Source organism: Calypte anna, chromosome 4B (genome assembly GCF_003957555.1).
Source record: "Calypte anna isolate BGI_N300 chromosome 4B, bCalAnn1_v1.p, whole genome shotgun sequence".
Taxonomy (NCBI): Eukaryota; Metazoa; Chordata; class Aves; order Apodiformes; family Trochilidae; genus Calypte; species Calypte anna.
This window is the reverse complement of record NC_044249.1, coordinates 21,349,222-21,371,776: the sequence shown is the minus strand read 5'-3', so window position 1 is coordinate 21,371,776 and position 22,555 is coordinate 21,349,222. Positions and strand designations below refer to the sequence as shown.

General features: G+C 40.7%; 1 protein-coding gene across 1 annotated transcript in view; it reads left to right on the top strand.

Moving 5' to 3' along the window:
* Positions 1-13,614, top strand: part of C4BH20orf194 (chromosome 4B C20orf194 homolog) — a 78,287-nt gene extending 64,673 nt beyond the window's left edge. The window contains exons 30-37 of the mRNA XM_030450437.1: positions 5,255-5,390; positions 5,744-5,830; positions 6,944-7,050; positions 7,753-7,827; positions 8,892-9,094; positions 10,746-10,811; positions 11,400-11,493; positions 13,010-13,614. Coding sequence (XP_030306297.1) covers positions 5,255-5,390; positions 5,744-5,830; positions 6,944-7,050; positions 7,753-7,827; positions 8,892-9,094; positions 10,746-10,811; positions 11,400-11,493; positions 13,010-13,122 — 881 coding nt within the window. The 3' untranslated portion in view covers positions 13,123-13,614. The remainder of the gene's footprint in view (positions 1-5,254; positions 5,391-5,743; positions 5,831-6,943; positions 7,051-7,752; positions 7,828-8,891; positions 9,095-10,745; positions 10,812-11,399; positions 11,494-13,009) is intronic.
* The last annotated feature ends 8,941 nt before the right edge of the window (positions 13,615-22,555 follow it).

Genomic DNA, 22,555 nt, shown 5'->3' with positions numbered 1-22,555 from the left:
TTCAACAAGGCCAAGTGCCGGGTCCTGCACTTTGGCCACAACAACCCCATGGGGAGCTCCAGGCTGGGCACAGAGTGGCAGAAAGGGACCTGGGAGTCTGGATTGCCAGGAAGCTGAAGAGGAGCCAGCAGTGTGCCCAGGTGGCCAAGAAGGCCAATGGCATCCTGGGCTGGCTCAGGAACAGCGTGGCCAGCAGGTCCAGGGAAGGGATTCTGCCCCTGTGCTCAGCTCTGGTGAGGCCACAGCTTGAGTCCTGTGTCCAGTTCTGGGCCCCTCAGCCCCTCAGGAAGGAGCTTGAGGTGCTGGAGCAGGTCCAGAGAAGAGCAAGGAGGCTGTGAAGGGATCCAGCAGAATTGCTGTGAGGAAGGGCTGAGGGAGCTGGGGGTGTTGAGGCTGGAGAAGAGGAGGCTCAGGGGAGACCTCATCACTCTCTGCAACTCCCTGAAAGGAGGTTGGAGCCAGGGGGGGGTTGGGCTCTTTTCCCAGGCAACTCTCAGCAAGACAAGAGGGCAGGGTCTCAAGTTGTGCCAGGGGAGGTTTAGGTTGGAGATGAGAAAGAATTTCTTTGAGGAGAGGGTGATCAGGCATTGGAATGGGCTGCCCAGGGAAGTAGTGGATTCTCCGTGTCTGGAGATCTTTCCAAAGAGCCTGGATGTGGCACTGAGTGCCATGGGCTGGGAACTGCAGTGGGAGTGGATCAAGGGTTGGACTTGATGATCTCTGAGCTCCCTTCCAACCCAGCCCATTCTATGATTCTATGATTCAGTTTCAGACACATTTGTCCTATTTTTTTTGGTCATACACCACCAGTGGTTTTATTTCTGTTCCTGTAGCATCAGTGGGACAAGACTGGGGGTGATACAGACACGAGCAGACACTTGTAATGAGGATATAAGAAAGTGTCAATATGTATATATACAAGTAGGTTTTAATTAGGCTTTTGGATGCTTACCTTGACCACATAATTAATTATCTTGCAGATTTTGGGACAGAGTAGGGTCAGCCCAATGCTGCTGCTTTCCAGGTCTCTTCTTTTTTGTGGCTTTTTCTATAATGTCAGGGTACCTGTGCAGTCAGCAACCTGACACCATTTACCTGAGTGACACTTTCTGCTCAGAAAGCCACCAGGCTACCAGAAAAAGGTGAGGGTTAGAGAGAACTGATAAAACTTGGAGCAGAATAAGCAACATCAAGAGTTTTGCTTGCTCATCCCCTTGCATGCATCACTTAAACTTGAAAAAAAAAAATTTGCCACCATCTGTGTGCTCTGATTTCCTTTTGTATCATTCCTTCCATATATTCCTCTCTATTTTTTTCTATTTTTAATTCTATCAGCTGACACCTTGCTGGTCTAAGGACACGTTGGCATCTCTTGTCTTACAGTTTAAGACATCACTGTTGTTAAATATGCCCCTTGTATGTTTGGGATCCATTATTTTTGTAAAGCTTACATATTTTCAGTCTCTGTTTCTTTACTGCTTCTTTTGTAGGTGCTATTCCCCTGGCTGCAATGGTTTTTTTTTATTGTTAGGTGGAAACATTAATACAGAATTAAACAAAACTGGATGGTCTTCAACAGAAAGAGATGGCAGTGACAATTCAAATAGAAAAAGTCCAAATTCTCAGGACTTTGGAGGCAGGAAGTGTAGGTGTAAAGCTTTGCAGGCATCTCCCAGTTCTCAGAAAGCTCATTTTAATTCTGGATGTATTCTGCCAGTCAGTTCAGTATCATGCTCTGCTGCCTGCTATCACAGGGCCAATTTTTGTGCAGTACTGGTACCTACAGGATTTTTCTGTCGAGGGGTGTGCAGAGCCAAAGCTTCCCCAGGCTCCCAGCAGTTTTCTGCTACCTCTGAAGCTGTGTGGGAGTCTGCAAAAAGGAATGACAGGTATTGCCCCAAAGCTGTTCCACTCAGACAGGCACAAATGAAGCAGAGATTGATGGAGAACAACGATGGAGAAGACACAGAGGTTTCTGATTTGCTGGATATTTTAATCCTTGAATTTCTTTCTGTCAGGGTTTAACACTGGCCTGGCAATTAAACCCAGTGACAGATGCTCTGTATTAATCCCCTTCTCCTCCCTGGTAAAGAAAGGAGAGAGAATAAGGGAGAGAGACTGATGGGTTGGAAACTAAACTACACAACTTTAATGAAACAGTAATGATAAATAGGAAAAATTACTAAATATATACAAATATACAGGAAAATGGATACCACGTTGCTGCCCCCTGTCCCCCAGTAACTCTCACATCAGCACAGAGGCTGCAGGGCAGTTCTGGTAAAGTCCAGGCTGGAATCCTGGAGTCAGCAGCAGTCAGGAACTGGAGGCAGAACACACAGATTCAGGCTGGGATGGATCAGGAGCAGAGGAAGGGATGGAATCCTCCCAGGATGCTGAAGGAAACAGGGAACGGGTGAAGGAAGGGAAGCAGGAAAGGCAGGAAGGGCAGGCAGCTGGAAGCGTGGCTTGGCCCTTGTGATCCCTCAAATTTATGGGATGTATGGGATAGAATCCTCTGTTTGGTCAATTCTGGCATCTCTCTTGTCTGTTCCTCCCCAAAGGAGGCTGCAGGTGGGACCTCTTTATCCTTCTGGAGGGTAAAATGTTCCTCAGAGCTGAGCAGTGTCCTTGGCTCTGCACACCAGTCTCTAGCAGTAACTATAAACATCAAGTGTTATCAGCCCTAGAAACACACACTGTCTGAGAAACTGGCTGTTAATTTCAGCAAGTGCAACTACTTACAAGAGACTGAGCTAAAAGCAAAAGTACAAGACAGAAAATCACCTTTATCCTGGCCCAAACCAGGACACTTTCTTAACTTTAAGCATTGCCAACTTAGTCCTTACCAACTACTGCTCTCCAAGGCATACAGTGCCTCTCACTCCAATACCTGCTCCACAGCATTGATGTTCTGCAGCCTTTTCCTTGCTCTGTGCCAGCTTCACAGAAAGGATAGCTGTGTTTTTAATTAAACTTGACTTTTAAATCAATATCAAGTTTGGGGATATGAAGCAAAAAAACCAAACCACTGCATGTAGCACACCCACAATGTGGTGGTTGTTGATTAGCTTATTCTTTTCATGTTAATTCCATGTTCTTACCCAGTAATTTCAAGCATGCATGTGACTTAAATTTCTAAGAGTCCTTCCCCCCCCCCCCCCCCTTCCTCTCTCAAGAACAACTGTGTCATGGAGAAAACTGAGATGTTCTGAAAGTGGAATGGAAATTTCTGTGGGGGATTAAAAAAGAAAAAAGAGAGAAATACTAATGATGAGAATTTGCTTGAGCTATTATAAACATTCTGGCTTGAAAGGGTCAGTGATGCAAGGAACAGTGACCAGGAGCATACCCAGAAACGTGGTAGAGAAACCTCTGCAAGGATAAATGTATTTAAAAGACTTCTGTAAAGATCAGGAGTCACTGGAGGCAGCAGATTATAGAATCACAGCATGGTTTGGCTGGGAAGGGACCTTTAAAGGTCATCCAGTGCCACCCCCTGCACTGAGCAGGGACATCTCCAACTGGATTGCTCAGAGCCTCATCCAACCTGACCTGGAATGTTCCCAGGGATGGGGCATCTCCCATCTCTCTGGGCAGCCTGGGCCAGGGTTTTACCACCTTCTCCTTACATTCCTAGTCTGATTTTCTCAGCTGAAAAACATCACCCCTTGTCTTTCCCCATTTTTCTTATCTCCTTGTCTTCCTCTGCTCCAACACCTCCATGTCCTGGTGCTGGACACCCCAGAACTAGACCCAGCAGTGTAGAGGGATCTCACCAAGGTGGAGGAGATGCTGTGAGCTTCATGACATGTTCTGCTTCAAATAGTGGTGAGCTGGGGGCAGGGGAAATGCATCCTGGCTCTTACATTGTACCTGTAGTTACAGGAAAGTGTCTGAAATGAGCTGTACATCCTGAGCATCCTCACACCTTCTGGACAATATTGACACCTTAGGGAGTCAGTCTCTTTGAGGAACTGGAATACATTCTGATGTAAATGGCTTCTGGATAGAACTGGGAAGCAGAGTGAAACCAGTGAAACCAGTTAGATAATGTCATCTCACCTTTTCCCTTGATCCTTCCCAGTGCCCAGGGCTTGACAGCACTGATCACTCCTGGGGGATTTCTGATTGCCCTCAGAGATGTCTGCAGGAGCAGTGCTTGGTTATTATTTAATGTCAAACTTGTCTTATCCCTGGCAAGACAACAGCCTGAACGTGAAGATTCTGTTGTCACCTTCAAATCTTGGAGTTTTTTGCCTCTTTCTTTAGTGCAGTTGGTGGCACCAGGTGCAAAGTGAAGGGATACAAATAGGTCTGAAAAAAGAATTTATTTTCTTGTGACATTTTGCTGAGAATTTGGGCTCTGGACAATGAGTTAATCTATGTTTTTTCTCTGTTATCTCTTTTGATGCCTTGTGGGTTCACATTTGCTGTCTGAACACCATTTTAGGGTCTTTCTTTAAAGCAGAGGCAAAAACCCCAAGCCCCAAACCCTTTTCTTGTTTTGGAAGTGGCAACTAAGAGTCCAAACTACTGATTTTTAGCCACTTAGCCTATCTTTCTACCCATTAAATTTGCCACAATGCTTTAAAAGTTAGCATTTTTTATCAAGCTAATCCTTCACAAATCGATTCTCATATGAATTTATTCTTTCAATTAATTGATTCTTTTGATTAATTGAGTCTTAAGTGACTTCTGTTCCATACTCTGTCTAATTGGAAGAAAAATGCTTTGACCTGGGAGAGCTGTGTTTTGGCAAAGCAGCCCTTCCTCATTAGTTGAGTCATCTTGAGGGACTGGCAAGGTCATGGTTTTAATTTTTTTAAATTTTTTTTATTTTTTAAGATTCTTTTCACTAAATCCTAAGAACCCAGAGATTCCAACATCCTGCCTCTTGCCCCTCGAGTCACTGCCTGCAGAGGGTTGGCTCCTTCAGGATGAAGCCTTCCTCTTGGCCTCCAGGTTGGGATTTCTGAGCTCCCAGTTGGAAAATCAAGAGTTAACAATAATTCTGCCTTGGTTTATTCCCCAGGGGTCATGTGTGAAGTTAGATGGACTTCTGGGGTTTTGCTAGCTGGGCAAAAGATGAAAGGTTCCTTGATTTTTGTTGTTGGGTTTTGGTTTGTTTTTTTTCCTGAATAATTTCAGTTTAGTGACAGGGAAGGAAAATTATTATTATTATTAATAATTGTTCATTTGTCACTGTTGCAAACTTGATTTTTCTAAGCTCTCCTCTGATTTCCTTACACAGGATTAGTGAGTAATGTGATTTTCACAAGCCATGCTACAGAGCAGAAGCATCCACTCCTGATGCAACTCCAGAGCCTTATCCGAGCTGCAAATCCTGCTGTTGCCTTCATCCTGGCAGAAAATGGAGTGGTGACCAGGTGAAGTTAAACACTGTCCTGTGTTTGTTACTCCTGGCAGATGGGACACATCCACTTAGAAATTCCTCTTCTTCTGTTTTACTTTGGTAACTGATACAAAGGAGATGCAGATTTTTTTCCTAATTGCTTCTCATGGAAAGGATAAATTCCATTTATATTTATTTATCTAAATACTGGCATTAGGAAATGGTGTTTTTGTTTGAAGAATATAGCTTTAGTTACTGTCATACCAAGGGAAAAATACTCTTAATTTTACTGTGACTAACACATTCTGTTTTATGTAAGTAGCATACAGATAGTGGCCATTTTATTGAACTTATAAATGAAACATCTTCATCTTTATCTCTTTATAGGAACGAGGATATTGAATTAATTCTCTCAGAAAGCAGTTTCTCAAATCCTCAGATGATGAGAGCTCGCTATTTAATGTATCCTGGCTGGCAAGTATCTTGACTGAGAAATATTAAAACCCTTTTTCTAATTAACTTGCAGATTAAAAAGTCTCACTAACTTTTTTTTTTTTTTTTTTTAAACTACTCACTTGGAACAGTCAGTAGATTTATAAATCATATTTAAAAGAGAGCTGATGAGTATTCTTAGCAGATACACGACTGCTGTCCTTTTATGGGGAAAAGGCTCCTTTTCTGGACACCATGTAAATCAATGGCAAGATTACTGTTGCTTTTCAGAAGAATAGAAAAAGAAACCTCTGGGAATAAGCTGGGAAGGCTTGGGATGGGTGAGGTCAATAATGACTGGAGTAATTTCATTCTGACAGCTATTCAGCCTCACTGGAATGAACTTGCTGTGTCAGTCTCACTATTAGCAGAACAATTATTCATAAAACCCAGGAACCTTATTGACAGTCTTGGCAGAGGCCAAGGGCACAGAAATACATGGTACCAAGCTTTCCATTTAATACTGAGGGATTTATTTTATTTTTTTTTTCATGGTTCTTTACACATCTTGTTGCACTTATCTGTACTGCACCTATTTGGCAGAAAACATAAACCTGTCAGCTACTATAACTCCTGGCTGACTGTTCTCTAGTTGGGTTTATAGTGCTGGAAACATGATTTATTTACCATACCTTTCCAGCCCTGAATGTGTGCTTAAATTTTTATTCATAATTCTTACACTAAATTGGATGCAATTCAGCAAACTGGCACAAAACTTGAAGATGTCAGAGCTGCTTGGGGATTGCTGGAGCCAAAAGTAGAGAGAGAAAGCAGGAAAAAAAAGTAATTAAAACTTTTAGACAGCTGTTAATCTGTTTGATGATAGTATGCTAACACAGTCTGTTGATAGAATGTAAGCAAAAATAGAAAGGTTGCAGCAGGAAAAACCATCAAAAGGAGTCCTGAGGGCTTTAAACATCCCCAAACCATTAATACCACGTTTTCCTGGGTGTCTCAGGGAAGAATACTTTGTATTTTTCTCCTTCTTTTAATAATATTTTATTAAATATTCCTTTTAAGAAGTTTGTTAGATGAAAAGCACAAAGCTGAGTGTTTTCTCTTGGTTGAAGGTGTGTGTTTGGTTTTTCTCTCAAGGTATGAAGGCAAATACAGAGCTGGGTCTGTCTTCCCTCCCATGGTGCAGATCTGTGTCTGGTTTAATCGTCCTCTCGAAAAGACTCGATTTGTGGCCAAATGCAAAGGTACAAAGGAGCTTTGCCTGATTTCAACCCAAGTTTGAACTATGGAGGAGCAGAGGAAGGCACTGACATAGCAGAATTATTTAATTACTGCTGAAGTAAACTTCTGAATTGAAAATTCAGCTTTCCTTCTTTAAACTAGAGTAAATTATCTTCCTTAGCATGTGGGCCTGAAAATTAACCCATGATTTTGTTCGGGTGAAAATCTGATTTAATTTTTTGTTTTTTTTTAGATACCAAGACATTTTTCTTCATATCTTTGCTTATTATTGTATGTTTAATTTTATTCAGTAGTGGGGAAGCCCAGTTTGTCAGTGACCATCAGCTTCTACCTTCTTAATGCCAAATAACTCTTTGTAGTTACTAGAAAATAGGCTCAACTCTGGTAGGCTACAAGAGTAGAGATATAATCATGCCTTTCCTTCTTTCCTTAGCAGAACAGTGGTAAGGAGCAACTTTTTACTTTCCACACCCACTGTAAGCTTTCCTTGTGCCAAAAGCATGTTATTCCCACCTCCCCCATAGCAAAGAAATGAGAACATCTAGAAATGTTATGTAGTGGGGCTCTGGGGAAGCTCTAGTGCTTCTTTTTCCCCTGAAGCACTAGGATGTGGATTAGAGACCTGTAGCCTAGGTCTGAGCAGAAGCTCCAGCAAAGGGAAGAGCAGTAAGTGAGCTCATCTGGTTGTCTTCTCTTTCAAACAGCAATTAAGTCATTGCTCAAGCCAAGTCCTTTTTCTGGAAACATTTATCACATCATGGGCAAAGTGAAGTTTTCAGGTAAGGGCACATCACTGCTTGAGGATTGTCTCGTGGTTGCATTTGAAAACTTTTTTTTTCCTAACACCAAAGCTTGACTGTTAAATGAGGTGAGCACTTATCAGGACCTTTCTTTCTTCTGTTTCCCAGTGCTGTTCAATATCTTTATTGATGATTTAGGTGAGGGGATTGAGTCCATCATCAGCAAATTCACAGCTGACACTAAGCTGGGGGGGAGTGTGGATCAGCTGGAAGGCAGGAGGGCTCTGCAGAGGGACCTGGACAGACTGGAGAGTTGGGCTGATCCCAAGGGGATGAGGTTCAACATTCCAAGTGCCGGGTCCTGCACTTTGGCCACAACAACCCCATGGGGAGCTCCAGGCTGGGCACAGAGTGGCAGAAAGGGACCTGGGAGTCTGGATTGCCAGGAAGCTGAAGAGGAGCCAGCAGTGTGCCCAGGTGGCCAAGAAGGCCAATGGCATCCTGGGCTGGCTCAGGAACAGCGTGGCCAGCAGGTCCAGGGAAGGGATTCTGCCCCTGAGCTCAGCCCTGGGGAGGCCACAGCTTGAGTCCTGTGTCCAGTTCTGGGCCCCTCAGCCCCTCAGGAAGGAGCTTGAGGTGCTGGAGCAGGTGCAGAGAAGAGCAAGGAGGCTGTGAAGGGATCCAGCAGAATTGCTGTGAGGAAGGGCTGAGGGAGCTGGGGGTGTTGAGGCTGGAGAAGAGGAGGCTCAGGGGAGACCTCATCACTCTCTGCAACTCCCTGAAAGGAGGTTGGAGCCAGGGGGGGGTGGGGCTCTTTTCCCAGGCAACTCTCAGCAAGACAAGAGGGCAGGGTCTCAAGTTGTGCCAGGGGAGGTTTAGGTTGGAGATGAGAAAGAATTTCTTTCTGGAGAGGGTGATCAGGCATTGGAATGGGCTGCCCAGGGAAGTAGTGGATTCTCCGTGTCTGGAGATCTTTCCAAAGAGCCTGGATGTGGCACTGAGTGCCATGGGCTGGGAACTGCAGTGGGAGTGGATCAAGGGTTGGACTTGATGATCTCTGAGGTCCCTTCCAACCCAGCCCATTCTATGATTCTTTCTTCTAGATTCTGAGAAAGTGATTGAAGTCTGTCACAACACATCATCCAACTCCCTAAGCCTTGTGCCTGTTCAGGAGGGGCCAAGTCCTCCTGATTCAAGAAGTGATAACAGGGATTGCAGCAGCCAGCAGGAATGTTTCCTTGTGTTCCTTGGCTGCTCCCTGAAGGAAGAGGAGATCAAAGACTGGCTCAGAGAAACTGCAAAACAGGTCTGTGGGCATCTTGCCTTTTGTTCAGTGGGAGCTCTCTGGCATTTCATCACAAAAGGAGAAATCCCAACAACTTGATGAAACCTTTGTATTCTGTTTTGTTTTTTTTTTTTTTTAAATCTCCTTTCTCTTCTACCAAGGCATCAGCATAAATGTGTTTCAGACAGAGCTCTAAGAGTTTGCAACTGGCTGTGATTTGGGTGTTGTTTTAATACCTGATGCAGTGTAGACATGGGTTGATCTGCTCTTAAACACAAAGCAAATGGAACACATCCAGGATAAACACAAGGGGATTTAGCTGAGACTTGAGTGCCAAAAGTGTGGTGTGAAATAAATCTTCTCCAAGTACCTGAACACTGCAAACTCGGTTTGATTTACTAAATTAAACCTTGGAAGTAATCCACTGAAATGGAGGGTAGAGCTGGTCTGGTTGGGTTTTTATGTTGTTGTTCTGTCCTGCTTCATTTGTCATTGTGCAGCTATGGAAGGCTTCACAGATTCCTGCATGGTTTACATGGCTGTGCAGTGCAAGTTGGAGTAGGGAGCTGGGAGTACTCACATCATAAGAAGCCTCAAAGGCTGGTGGGTTTTTTTCTTTTTTTTTCATTTTTTTTTTCCATTTTTTTCTTTTTTTTCTTGTTTTTTCTTTTTTTTTCTTTTCTTTTTCCTTTTTTTCTTTTTTTTTCTTCTTTTCTTCTTTCTTTTCTTTTTCTTTTTCTTCTTTCTTTTCTTTTTCTTTCTTTCTTTTCTTTTCTTTTTCTTTTTCTTTTTCTTTTCTTTTTCTTTTTCTTTTTTTCTTTTTCTTTTTCTTTTTCTTTTCTTTCTTTTCTTTTTTCTTTTTCTTTTTCTTTTCTTTTCTTTTTCTTTTCTTTTCTTTTTCTTTTTCTTTTTCTTTTCTTTTTCTTTTTTTCCTTTTCCTTTTTTCTTTTTTTCTTTTCTTTTTCTTTTCTTTTCCTTTTCCTTTCCTTTTCCTTTTTCTTTTTTTTCTTTTTCTTTTCTTTTTCTTTTTCTTCTTCTTTTTCTTTTTCTTTTTCTTTTTCTCTTTTTTCTTTTTTTCTTTTCTTTTTCTCTTCTTTTTTTATTTTCTTTTTCTTCTTTTACATTTTTTTTCTTTTTCTTTTTTCCTCCTTTTCTCTTTTTTCTTATTTTGTTCTTATTTTGTTCTTATGTTCTTATTTTTCTTATTTTTCTTATTTTTTCCTTATTTTTCTTATTTTTTTTTCTTTTTTTTTCTTTATTTTCTTTTTTTTTCAGTATAAAGCTTCTCAGACTAAAAAGCTAGATGTTTTTCTGTTCTTTTTTTTTTTTTTTCTGTTTTCAGCAGAGCTGTATTTAAATACACCTTTAGAAGTTGTCATCTCTTATGGTCCCTTCTGTAAGATCACTTGACCTTTGTTTTCAGAGCACAGTTGTGAGTCCCTCAGTGTAATTGAATAATTCTCTCTAGAAATTAACTGTAGGAACACTACATACATCTAAAAACGAGGGCTTGAGCATGGGAACACGTGGTCAGAGATTTCACTGCCTTTGCCCCTGTTTTCAACAAAGAACTTGTCTGGGTTTTCTTGTTTGTTTTTTTTTTTAATGTCACTGAACTGTTATAAATCTCATTGCCACTCAGTGTATAACTGAGGTCTGAATCTCCCTACAGAAACCTCAGAGGAAAGCCCTGAAAACCAGAGGGATGCTCACCCTTCAGGAAATAAAGAATATTCATGTAAGTAGAAAGAATTAATAGCAAATCCTGCTTCTGGCTGAGCATTTATATGACTGAGCACCTCCCATACAAGTGTGCTGAGCACTAAATTATTGTGACACTTTCTGGGTTTTTTTAAAGCTCAAAACATAACTGAGATTGTCCAGGAGGGATTTGATCCACAAATCATGGTGTTAGCTCTGAAAAAGAGGGAGGTGCTTGGTGTTGGAGAAGAATACACTTTTGGTTATTTTAATGATCTTTCCCCATCTTTTTCCTGTGTTCTGTGCTGTGCAAGTTGTCACTTGCAAATTAGAATACCAAGTTAGGATTAGGATCCTAATCCTGCCTTTATCAACCACCTTGGATTGTTAAATTCTGTCCTGGAGTTGGGTTCCTAAGAGTTTGGTGTGGCTGGACCTAATCCCACTGCTCCATAAGGGTGGGATTTGTTAGACTGTTTTGATCAGAACACTCCTTTATCACCAAGAGCTGCACCTTTCCTCCCTGGCTGCTAAATTCAGCAGAAAGAGAATTTTCTTTTCTCTATTAAATTATTTTAGGGCAGTTGTAGATGTTTAATGCTCTGTGGATGCTCTCTTAATGCAGGTGAAACGCCACTTGGATCCACTTCCAGCTGGGTATTTTTACAATGGGACTCAATTTGTCAATTTTTTTGGTGACAAAATGGATTATCATCCATGTATCCTTTAAAATGTGTGCTTGTTTTGTTGGGATTTTGATTGCTTTTTTATTTTGGTGAAGGTTTTAGGGTAGGCAACAGGCTATGCAGACCTGGGTGTAGATTGTCAACACTGATCCAGGGAAGAGCCAGTTCAAGTTTCAGGAGGAATAGTAAGTGAATAATAACTGAAAAGGTTTTTTCCTCAAACCTATGCGTGGCTACTTGCCATTTAAAGCTGACTCTTAAAGCATTTTTTTCAGAGATAGGATCTAAGAAGCAGAATAAAACCAACAAAAACAATCCCAAAGCTGTATGTGAGCTCATGCAGAGAATAATTTATGAACCCCAGCTTGTCAAAGAAATATTTTTCAACCCAAGTAGTGCTGTAATCCTTCTCAATGCCTGGTCATGACTGATAAAACTCCCAAAATGAATGTAATTTTGTGTGCATGCATGTGCATGTGCTCACCCAAGGAAAAAACAATCAGGGTTGGTTTAGGTTTCACTCCAGGATCCTTTTTTCTGCCACGTATTTTGCAGTGAAGCTGATGGGAAATGATTGCTCTCATTTTCTAACTTGCTGGAAGAAAAAAACCTTCTTGGGTGCAATGCAGGGATATGAACAGGGGGTTCAGAATTAGGTGTGGAGATGCATTTTTTTATTATCACTTTTAAATGAGTGAAACCTTAATACTAGCAAGCAGTATGATTTATTTATCAACATTTATTTATACAGCTTTGTCCTTGCTGGCCCTGCTTGCTGTGGGTTTACAGAACATGAACTACAGCTCAAGTAGGGTCCTCTGGATGACTTTCCAGAACTAATTTTTATTTTTAAATTTAAACCTGATCGTATTTTCATCTTTGGCAAGAAATGCCAGAGCAATGCAAATGCTGCAGTGTATTCCTGCTCTTCTTTTTTATTTTCATAACTTTTCATTGCCTTTGTTTCATCATCAAAACTGCAAATTTGGTTTTCTTATTCCCAGCTTGTTTTCACTTGGAAAAACTTTGCAAAAATCCAAGTGGCTTCTGTCATTCTCCACTGAAACAAGACAGGGTTTTTTTTCTGTGCTCTCTAGGACAACTTTAAAAGTTGAAACCATCTCCTATTCCATGGAAATACTGGCAGAAAAATATCCTAAAGATTAGACTTGGATATTCAGTGGACTTTACCTCCAGCACCATCTTGCTTGGCATCTTGCAGGGGTTGGTTAACCACTTCTGGATGATTTGAATTTTGGGCAGCTTTTGGTTGGTTGTTTTTTTTTTTAACTTTACCAAAATAGCTGTAAACTTCTGCTGATCTGCTGTAGCTTTGCTCTTCTTGTTTTCTTCCTCATAATTAGGAAATGTCTGTTGTCCAACACCTTAATTCCCCAGTAATACAGAGTAATTGTGGTTAGGTCTGACTGCAGAAGGCAATATATTGAATTTCTGCTTTCAGTAACTGGCACATCTTTCAGACCTCTCTGTTCTTTTCTAATGAACTCTATTTACACAAATGTTCTTCCTTAGTTTTTATTTAAATCAGTGATGGACCAATTCATGAATGATTACCTGGAAGAAGCCAACAGGGAAATTGAGAAGTACAACAGAGAACTAGAAGAACAAGAGTACCATGATCTCTTTGAGCAGAAGACATAAACATGTGCATCTTGTGCAGTTCTGAACCACCTACTGTCAGTAACCAAAAATGCTTTTGTCCTTGCTAGAAAATTAAGTGAAATGTCAGTTTTCAGTACTCCTTTTAAAACTAAGAGATCATTCCTGTAAGGTTGGCATTTTCATATGGTAACTGCTTAGCTGTTTCTACTGTCAGGTTTTGCTTCCACTTCACCCTAATTCCAAACTGTAAAAAAGCATCACCTGGAATCTCTGGCTAGTAGTGGAAACTTTTTTAATAAGAAGAAAAGAAGCAAAGCTGTGTTTTCCTGCTAGGGCAGAATCTAATTGTGGAGTTGGTCCATGTGCAGATCATCACTTTCATCTCTGGATGTCCCTTGGAACTTGTCACCCAGGAGCAGTGGGGTTGGGGGTGTTCCCAAAGTGAGAAATGGGGGAACAATTAAAAAACTCCAGAGTAACAAATCCTAGAGCTGTTAAGGTGTTCCCAAACTGAGAAATGGGGGAACAAATCAAACAACTCTGAAGAGTAGCTAATTCTACAGCTTTTAGGGTGTTCCCAAAGCAAGAAATGGGGGAACAAATCAAACAACTCTGAAGAGTAGCTAATTCTACAGCTTTTAGGGTGTTCCCAAAGCAAGAAGTGGGGGAACAATTAAAAAACTCCAGAGTAACAAATCCTAGAGCTGTTAAGGTGTTCCCAAAGTGAGAAATGGGGGAAAAAAATAAACTCCAAGAAATACCTGACCCTACTGCTGTTTGAGGTGTTCCCAAAGTGAGAAATGGGGGAACAATTAACAAAAAAACTCTTAGGAGTAACAAATCCTAGAGCTGTTAAGGTGTTCCCAAAGGGAGAAATGGGGGAACAAATCAAACAACTCTGAAGAGTAGCTAATTCTACAGCTTTTAGGGTGTTCCCAAAGTGAGAAATGGGGGAACAGTTAAAAAAAAACCTCTGAAGAGTAACTAATGCTACTGCTCCTAGGTGTGTTCCCAAAGCCAGAAATGGGGGAACAAAGAAAACAACTCTGAAGAGTAACTAATCCTACAGCTCTTAGGGTGTTCCCAAAGCAAGAAATGGAACAAAGAAACAAATGGGAACAAAGAAAACAACTCTGAAGAGTAACTAATGCTACAGCTCTTAGATTGTTCCCAAAGTGAGAAATGGGGGAACAATTAAAAAACTGAAGAATAACTAATCCTACAGCTCTTAGGGTGTTCCCAAAGCAAGAAATGGGGGAACAATTAAAAAACTCCAGAGTAACTAATCCTGCATCTTTTAGGGTGTTCCCAAAGTGAGAAATGGGGGAACAATTAAAAACCTCCCAAGAAATACCTGACCCTACTGCTGTTTGAGGTGTTCCCAAAGCCAGAAATGGGGGAACAATTAACAAAAAACTCTGAAGAGTAACAAATCCTACAGCTCCTAGGGTGTTCCCAAAGTGAGAAATGGGGAAACAAACAAAAAACTCCAGAGTAACAAATCCTAGAGCTGTTAAGGTGTTCCCAAAGCAAGAAATAGGGGAACAATTAAGAAACTCCAGAGTAACAAATCCTACAGCTTTTAGGGTGTTCCCAAAGCGAGAAATGGGGGAACAATTAACAAAAACCTCTGAAGAGTAACTAATGCTACTGCTCCTAGGTTTTTCCCAAAGCAAGAAATGGGGGAACAAAGAAAACAACTCTGAAGAGTAACTAATCCTACAGCTCTTAGGGTGTTCCCAAAGTGAGAAATGGGGGAACAAATTAAAAACTCTGAAGAGTAGCTAATTCTACAGCTTTTAGGGTGTTCCCAAAGTGAGAAATGGGGGAACAGTTAAAAAAGTCCAGAGTAACAAATCCTAGAGCTTTTAGGGTGTTCCCAAAGTGAGAAGTGGGGGAACAATTAAAAACTCTGAAGAGTAACTAATCCTACAGCTCTTAAGGTGTTCCCAAAGCGAGAAATGGGGGAACAAATTAAAAAACTCCAAGAAATACCTGACCCTACTGCTGTTTGAGGTGTTCCCAAAGCAAGAAATGGGGGAACAATTAAAAAAGTCCAGAGTAACAAATCCTAGAGCTGTTAAGGTGTTCCCAAACTGAGAAATGGGGGAAAAAAATAAACTCCGAGAAATACCTGACCCTACTGCTGTTTGAGGTGTTCCCAAAGTGAGAAATGGGGGAACAATTAACAAAAAACTCTGAAGAGTAACAAATCCTACAGCTCTTAGGGTGTTCCCAAAGCCAGAAATGGGGGAACAAATAAAACAACTCTGAAGAGTAGCTAATTCTACAGCTTTTAGGGTGTTCCCAAAGCGAGAAATGGGGGAACAATTAACAAAAACCTCTGAAGAGTAACTAATGCTACTGCTCCTAGGTTGTTCCCAAAGCAAGAAATGGGGGAACAAAGAAAACAACTCTGAAGAGTAACTAATCCTACAGCTCTTAGGGTGTTCCCAAAGCAAGAAATGGAACAAAGAAACAAATGGGAACAAAGAAAACAACTCTGAAGAGTAACTAATGCTACAGCTCTTAGATTGTTCCCAAAGTGAGAAATGGGGGAACAATTAAAAAACTGAAGAATAACTAATCCTACAGCTCTTAGGGTGTTCCCAAAGCAAGAAATGGGGGGAACAATTAAAAAAACTCCCAGAGTAACTAATCCTGCATCTTTTAGGGTGTTCCCAAAGTGAGAAATGGGGGAACAATTAAAAACCTCCCAAGAAATACCTGACCCTACTGCTGTTTGAGGTGTTCCCAAAGCGAGAAATGAGGGAACAATTAACAAAAAACTCTGAAGAGTAACAAATCCTACAGCTTTTAGGGTGTTCCCAAAGCCAGAAATGGGGAAACAAAGAAAAAACTCCAGAGTAACAAATCCTAGAGCTGTTAAGGTGTTCCCAAAGCAAGAAATAGGGGAACAATTAAGAAACTCCAGAGTAACAAATCCTACAGCTTTTAGGGTGTTCCCAAAGCGAGAAATGGGGGAACAATTAAAAAAAAACCTCTGAAGAGTAACTAATGCTACTGCTCCTAGGTTTTTCCCAAAGCAAGAAATGGGGGAACAAAGAAAACAACTCTGAAAAGTAACTAATCCTACAGCTCTTAGGGTGTTCCCAAAGTGAGAAATGGGGGAACAAATTAAAAACTCTGAAGAGTAGCTAATTCTACAGCTTTTAGGGTGTTCCCAAAGTGAGAAATGGGGGAACAGTTAAAAAAGTCCAGAGTAACAAATCCTACAGCTTTTAGGGTGTTCCCAAAGTGAGAAGTGGGGGAACAATTAAAAACTCTGAAGAGTAACTAATCCTACAGCTCTTAAGGTGTTCCCAAAGCGAGAAATGGGGGAACAAATTAAAAACTCCAGAAATACCTGACCCTACTGCTGTTGAGGTGTTCCCAAAGTGAGAAAGGGGGAACAATTAACAAAAACCTGAAGAGTAACAAATCCTACAGCTCTTAGGGTTTCCCAAAAGCCAGAATGGGGGAACAATTCAAAACTCTGACCCTACTGCGTTTTGAGGTGTCCCAAAGCAAGAATGGGGGGAACAATTAAAAAACCCAGAGTAACAAATCCTAGAGCTGTTAAGGTGTTCCCAAGTGAGAAATGGGGAACAAATCAAACAACCTTGAGAGTAGCTAATTCTACAGCTTTTAGGTGTTCCAAAGTGAGAAGTGAGGGAACAATTAAACTCTGAGAGTAGCTAATCCTACAGCTTTTAGGGTATTCCCAAAGTGAGAAATGGGGAACAAATCCAACAACTCTGAAGAGTAGCTAATCCTACAGCTTTAGGGTATCCCAAAGTGAGAATGGGGGAACAAATCAAACCAACTCTGAAGAGTAGCTAATCCTACAGCTTTTAGGGTGTTCCCAAAGTGAGAAGTGAGGGAACAATTAAAAACTCTGAAGAGTAGCTAATCCTACAGCTTTTAGGGTATTCCCAAAGTGAGAAATGGGGGAACAAATCAAACAACTCTGAAGAGTAGCTAATCCTACAGCTTTTAGGGTATTCCCAAAGTGAGAAATGGGGGAACAAATTAAAAAACTCCTGACCCTACTGCTGTTTGAGGTGTTCCCAAAGCGAGAAATGGGGGGACCCTTTTTTTCTGCTTTTTTTCTGAGGGGCCAGCATGTCTCCTAACCTCTGCACAGTTTGAATCTGCAAAGAAAAGAGAAGCTGTTTATGCATTTCAGGGTGAAACAAGATAAGTGGTGATATCTTGTTTTCTTCCCAGTGTTATTGGGGTTCTAGAAAATGTACAAGATGAATGTCAGTAACCTGCAACTTGCTGGTGCTTAGGTTAGCTCTGAAGGAGTCTTCCTGCAGTGCTAAAAACTAAGCAAAGCAAGAGGAAAAGGAGATTCTTTAACTAAAGAATTCTTTTTCAGAGAAAATGACTTGCTTCCAAAGGTAAAAAAATGTTGAAATCTATACTTGAAATACAAAAGAACTTGTTAGTGAAGCTGTCAGGGAACTTTGCACACCCTAATGTTTCACTCAACTGATACACCAGGTTTTATATAGTTCCTAAATTATGGCATAATAGGAATTCTGGCAGCTTGTCCTGAAGCTTGATATAGTACAGCTTGAAGTGAAACTTCAGAGATCCCTGACTGAAGGATTATAAGGTACCTTAGTAGCTACTTAGTGGTAATTATTGAGGCTTATTTGAGTTGTTGGAGTGTTCAGAGTTTAGTCGAGTAAAAACAGCCCAAGAGGAGGTTTTTCTTTTCATATTTCTTTGCCTGAGGAACAGCTTTGAAAACAACTTGACCCTTCCTTTTGGTCAGCTGTATCTAAAGCAGGAAGAAGTTGAAGGAGTAGTTTCTTCCACTACACTTATAATGCTTCCAACTTGTCTCTTTCAGTGGCAGAAAAATCAGATTTCCCTCCTGCCATCCACCCTAAGGCTGCAGACAGCTTCACACCTTAGTTCAGAAATATATATTTTTTTTTACCTTTGGAACCTGAAATAGCAGAAATTTCAATAAGCCTGTAAAAAAACTGAGACACCTTTGAGGTTGACTCTCAGTGCACGATGCTCCTGGCTGCTTTGGTGCCTCTTCTCTGGTGGTTTCACCATTCAGAGGCAAAATTCCAGGTGCTGCAGACTGGGATATGGATGTTAATAAGGTTTCGTTAGCTTTCCTACTAGATTTTTAAAAGCTGTTTGAAGTTAAAGACATTATTATTATTATTATTATTTCATTTTGCACACCACGAGACTTTATGAACTACTTGTATCCTGTTCAAGCCAGAGGGTAGTTTGTGTTTTTAGGCTTTTTTTTTAATTATTTTGGCTAAACCCCTGTTCCAGGTATAGAGCAGAGTGGTGAGGCTGGTGAGTTTATCTATGCATGGCTATATTTTAGTCTTAATATACTGTAGTGCCTGGTAGAATAAATGTAGCTGGCAGGGGATGTAGGGGGTAAGGACTAGAAGGTGTTTACAGACTAAGTCCAGTTGGTTTGGAACTAGAGTTGGCATCAAACTATTAACCAGAGCAGGATTCTTTAGAGTAGAAAATCCTGCTTGCAAGGCTGCAAGGAAAGGAAAAAAGGGTCTTGAGAAAAACTCTGGTTCTTCTACACCAAGAAAACTTAGTGTAAACCCAACATGCTCCTTTTTCAACCCAGATTATCTAACCTGCAAAGCCATACTGGTAGAGTAGTGGTATGAGAGTGTCATGGGAGGAGAAATACCCCCAGCTGGGACAGGGGGGATGTTGTCCACACCTTGTCTCAACTGGTGAGTTGATTTAAGAGTAGATTTAAGTGCAATTGATGGAACAATAGCTGAAAATCCTGTAGGTGATTTGGCTCTGCTGAGCTCTCTTTTTAAGAACTCCAACCTGTGCAGCTCTCCAAAAATCTTGAAATGGGGCTGGTGGTGGAGCTACCAGTGTCCCCAGGAACAAAAACAAACAAAAAAAAGGAAATAAGTATTAAAATTTGGCTTGCTGCTGTGCAAATGGAGCTGTTCCTTAAAAACTGAAGCAGAAGAGCTGAAAACAAAGGCCTAGTATCCTTATATACTGTACTGCATGCTATATGGTAATAGCTGTGTATTATAAAGACCTTTCACCATACTGGTACTATTTCAATTTAATATATTTTGGTATTGAAACGATTTGATTACCTCAATTTTCCTTCCTTTGGGTTTGTGACTTTAAAAGAGGGGAAAAAAAACAAAAAAACAAACCAACAAACTAGAGTGAAACAGTGAAACTGTGACTAGTGGTATCCTTTAAAACTAGTAGTGCCTTGCAGATGACACCATTTATTCCTGAAGTGTACAATAAATGGCTGTCACGGGTTGTATTGCACCCTCTTTTTTGGTTTTTAAAGGAAAACCAGTTTTGGTGAAAGGACTTAACATTAACCTAGTGAAGATATTAGCACAAAAGGTTAAACTGTTTAAAAGAAAACTCTTTGAGGACTAAAATGTGTAAATGCCTGATGCTGCTGATAGTTTAATAGCAGTTGCTGGTTATTTTGGAGTTATTTCTAACAATCAGCAGCACTTTTTTTTTTTTAGGAGAAGATGATAACTTTTGTACTCTGGTCAGAGATGTTTATACTGTGTGGAACCCCAGCTGTGGGGGAATCTGGTGTCTTGGTTTCCTCACTCTCTTGAGGTCGAGGTGAGGACTGAGACACTCGTAAGGATCTAGTTTTGAACCTTGCTTTTTTTTTTTTTAAGCTACTGAAAAACTGAAAGAAAAAAAGAAAAAAAAAAAAAAAAAAAAAAAAGCACCATTTCTAACTAAACCACAGATGTTTGGATACAGCCAAAGTGCCATTACACTGTTCCTTTCTCTTTAGCTGGATTTTGAAAATTGGGAAGAATAACTTTGTGTCCAGGCATTTCTGATGTGCTGAAGAAGTGCTGAGAGTCCTCAAGGGGTTTCCCTGCTTTGCTGACCTTCCTGTTAGCAGCTTGTGGTGGTGTTTTTTTTTTTTTTTTCTTTTTTTTTCTTTTTAAATCCCCCTCACCAAGAATGAGTGTGATCAGGAGTTACTGAAGTTATAGGGAGCAAAATGTGATCAGCTTAGGAGAGGAACACGTTTGCAACTTGAAACTGCTCTGCAATCTGAAGAGTTATTTTATATATTCAGCTGTGAAATTTGGGTTTAATCCAGTTTTACACTTTCCAAGTCACAAAAAAAAAAAAACCCCAAAACAAACCAACACCTGATTGCAGGGAGGATTTAAGTTGCTTGGAAGAGTTCCCTCATAAGTTGGGTTTTTTTAATGATTCTGTTTTAATTGAAACTTTTTCTGAATTTGCACAGACATAAGCTCTGGAATACTTGGGTATTCTTAAAAGGGAAAAATTGTAACTAGTAGAGTGAATTGTAAACTGTGAGTTGTTAGAACCACCTTGTTGATCTAATTTTAGCTTGTTTAAAGCTGTACCTCAGAAGGTTAGTGAGAAATTGCTTCACTTCTACACAAGGGTCGGATGCTAATGGAACACTTCTCACTTTACAATGTGCCAAAATTCACTTTTTTACTAGTTCTCAATGCTTTAATATTTGCAACTCTAAGTTAAAAACGTGTATTTACAAACACTACTGTAACTTCAGTGAAACTGAACGGTGTGATTGAAGCTTTTTGCCTCTCGTATTTATTACACAACTTGATTCAGTAAATATAAAAATGACCTTTCCATTTATTTTTGTATTGTTTTACATGTTTATACTTGCAGTTTGTGTGACTTTTACACCTGTAACTCAGATGTGATGGGAAGAACCAATAAACAGCATCCATCTGCTGTCTGTCTTGGAGTCCTTTAATAAACTCCCTGTTTCCTAACCTTGAATCTTTCATCTTTAAGCAGTTTTCTTTTTAAAATGTTTGAGGCTTCTTACCTGGCAGGAAGGTGAGTTGATAATTAAACTAAAACATGAAGATTTAAGGCTTTGAATTTTTTTTTTTAGCCACTGTTTGAAGTTTAGCCCTCCGTAAAAGAGCATCAGGATGAAGGATGCTGCTCAGCTTCCTGCTGCTTCCTCTGCTCTTCAACAACTCCAGAAGCTCAGGAGCTCAGTCCTGCTCCTGGTATCCACACAGAGGAAGCAGCTTCAAGATCAGTTTGGGTTGGACTCAAATCAGGCTGGTATTGGGAACCAGTCCCACCTTACCCTCCTTTTCCTGCTGGGAATGCTGAGTGGGAAGCTGGGCATGACTGGGATCAAGTTTGCTGATGATGCTGAACCTGCATCATTTCTGTCTCAGTTCAACAAAGCTTTTGGATTTGTTTTGTTGGGGAGGTTTTGTGCTCTGTTGATTTTGGGGTTTTTTAATGAGCTGTTCATGTAAAAAGCATTGAAAATTCAGCCTGTTTTGCACACAAGGGCTACAGAGGAGCTGAAGAGGGGATTTTCAGAAGAGCTTGGGGTGATGGGATGAGGGGTGATGGTTTTCAATTTGGGATAGACATTAGGAAGAAATTCCTAATGTCTATCTGGGGGTTAAGGGTTAAGGGTGTGGGGATGTTGGTTTATGTGGTGTGTCTTATTTCAGTGTTAACATGGGGGGATGTAAAATAATCTGTTGTGGCAGATCAGGCAAGATCAAGCTGAGACTCTAAAGATCTTTTCTGCCTTAAAAAAGAAATCTTAAAATTCAGTTTAGTTTAATTTTGTTGTGTGGGGTTTTGTTTTACTTTAGTTTGGTGGTTTTGGGTTTTTTTTTTTCTGGTCTGTAACAACTTCTTAACTCCCTACAGGCATGCAGAAAAAGGTGAGTGTCCTACAAGCAGCAAAACCTGGTTTGGGAAGGAGCTCATGAGGTTTGGCTGCTTTGTCCCCTTTCTTGTTCAGACTTCAGGTCAGCTTCAGGTTCTCTTTCAACAACTCCTTTCCTAGGCAAAGGAAAGGTGGGAGCTCTCATCTACCTGGACATGGGTTGATGTACTTGGTCTGGTTCCAAGATGGGAAGCTGTAAATTTGGAGAGCCCAGGGGGTTGATGGAAGAATCAGAGGTCAGGCAGGAATGGGCTGAGGGTTTGGTGAGAGTGGGCAGGGTGGCAAGGAGGATTGGGCCAAGGGAAGGTTATGTAGAGCTTGTGAGGAGCATGGACAGGGAAAGTTATTATTTATGAAAAAAATTATTTATGAAAAAAATTATTTATAAAAATTACCTTGGTCGTGGGAGGTTTTTATGTAGTAAATTCACCAGGAGTGTAAAGTAGAGGACTTGTCTAGACAGAGGAGGGTCAAGAAGTTATGGGGAATGAAGTGGAGGACTTGGGGGTAACACTGAAAATCCAGCAGTGAGGATACTGATTGATGGAAGGACTTGAGTTCCTGTTGCTCAAAGAGCTGAGGAAAAGCTCAATGTGTGGGTAGTGCCAAAGCACCTCTTAAAAATGCAAGTAGGTTCTGGGGTGTGAATGGTGCTGAGATTTGAGGTTAGGAGATGAGCTGGATGCTCAGAGATCACGGGGAGAGCCTGTGCTTTTCAGGTCA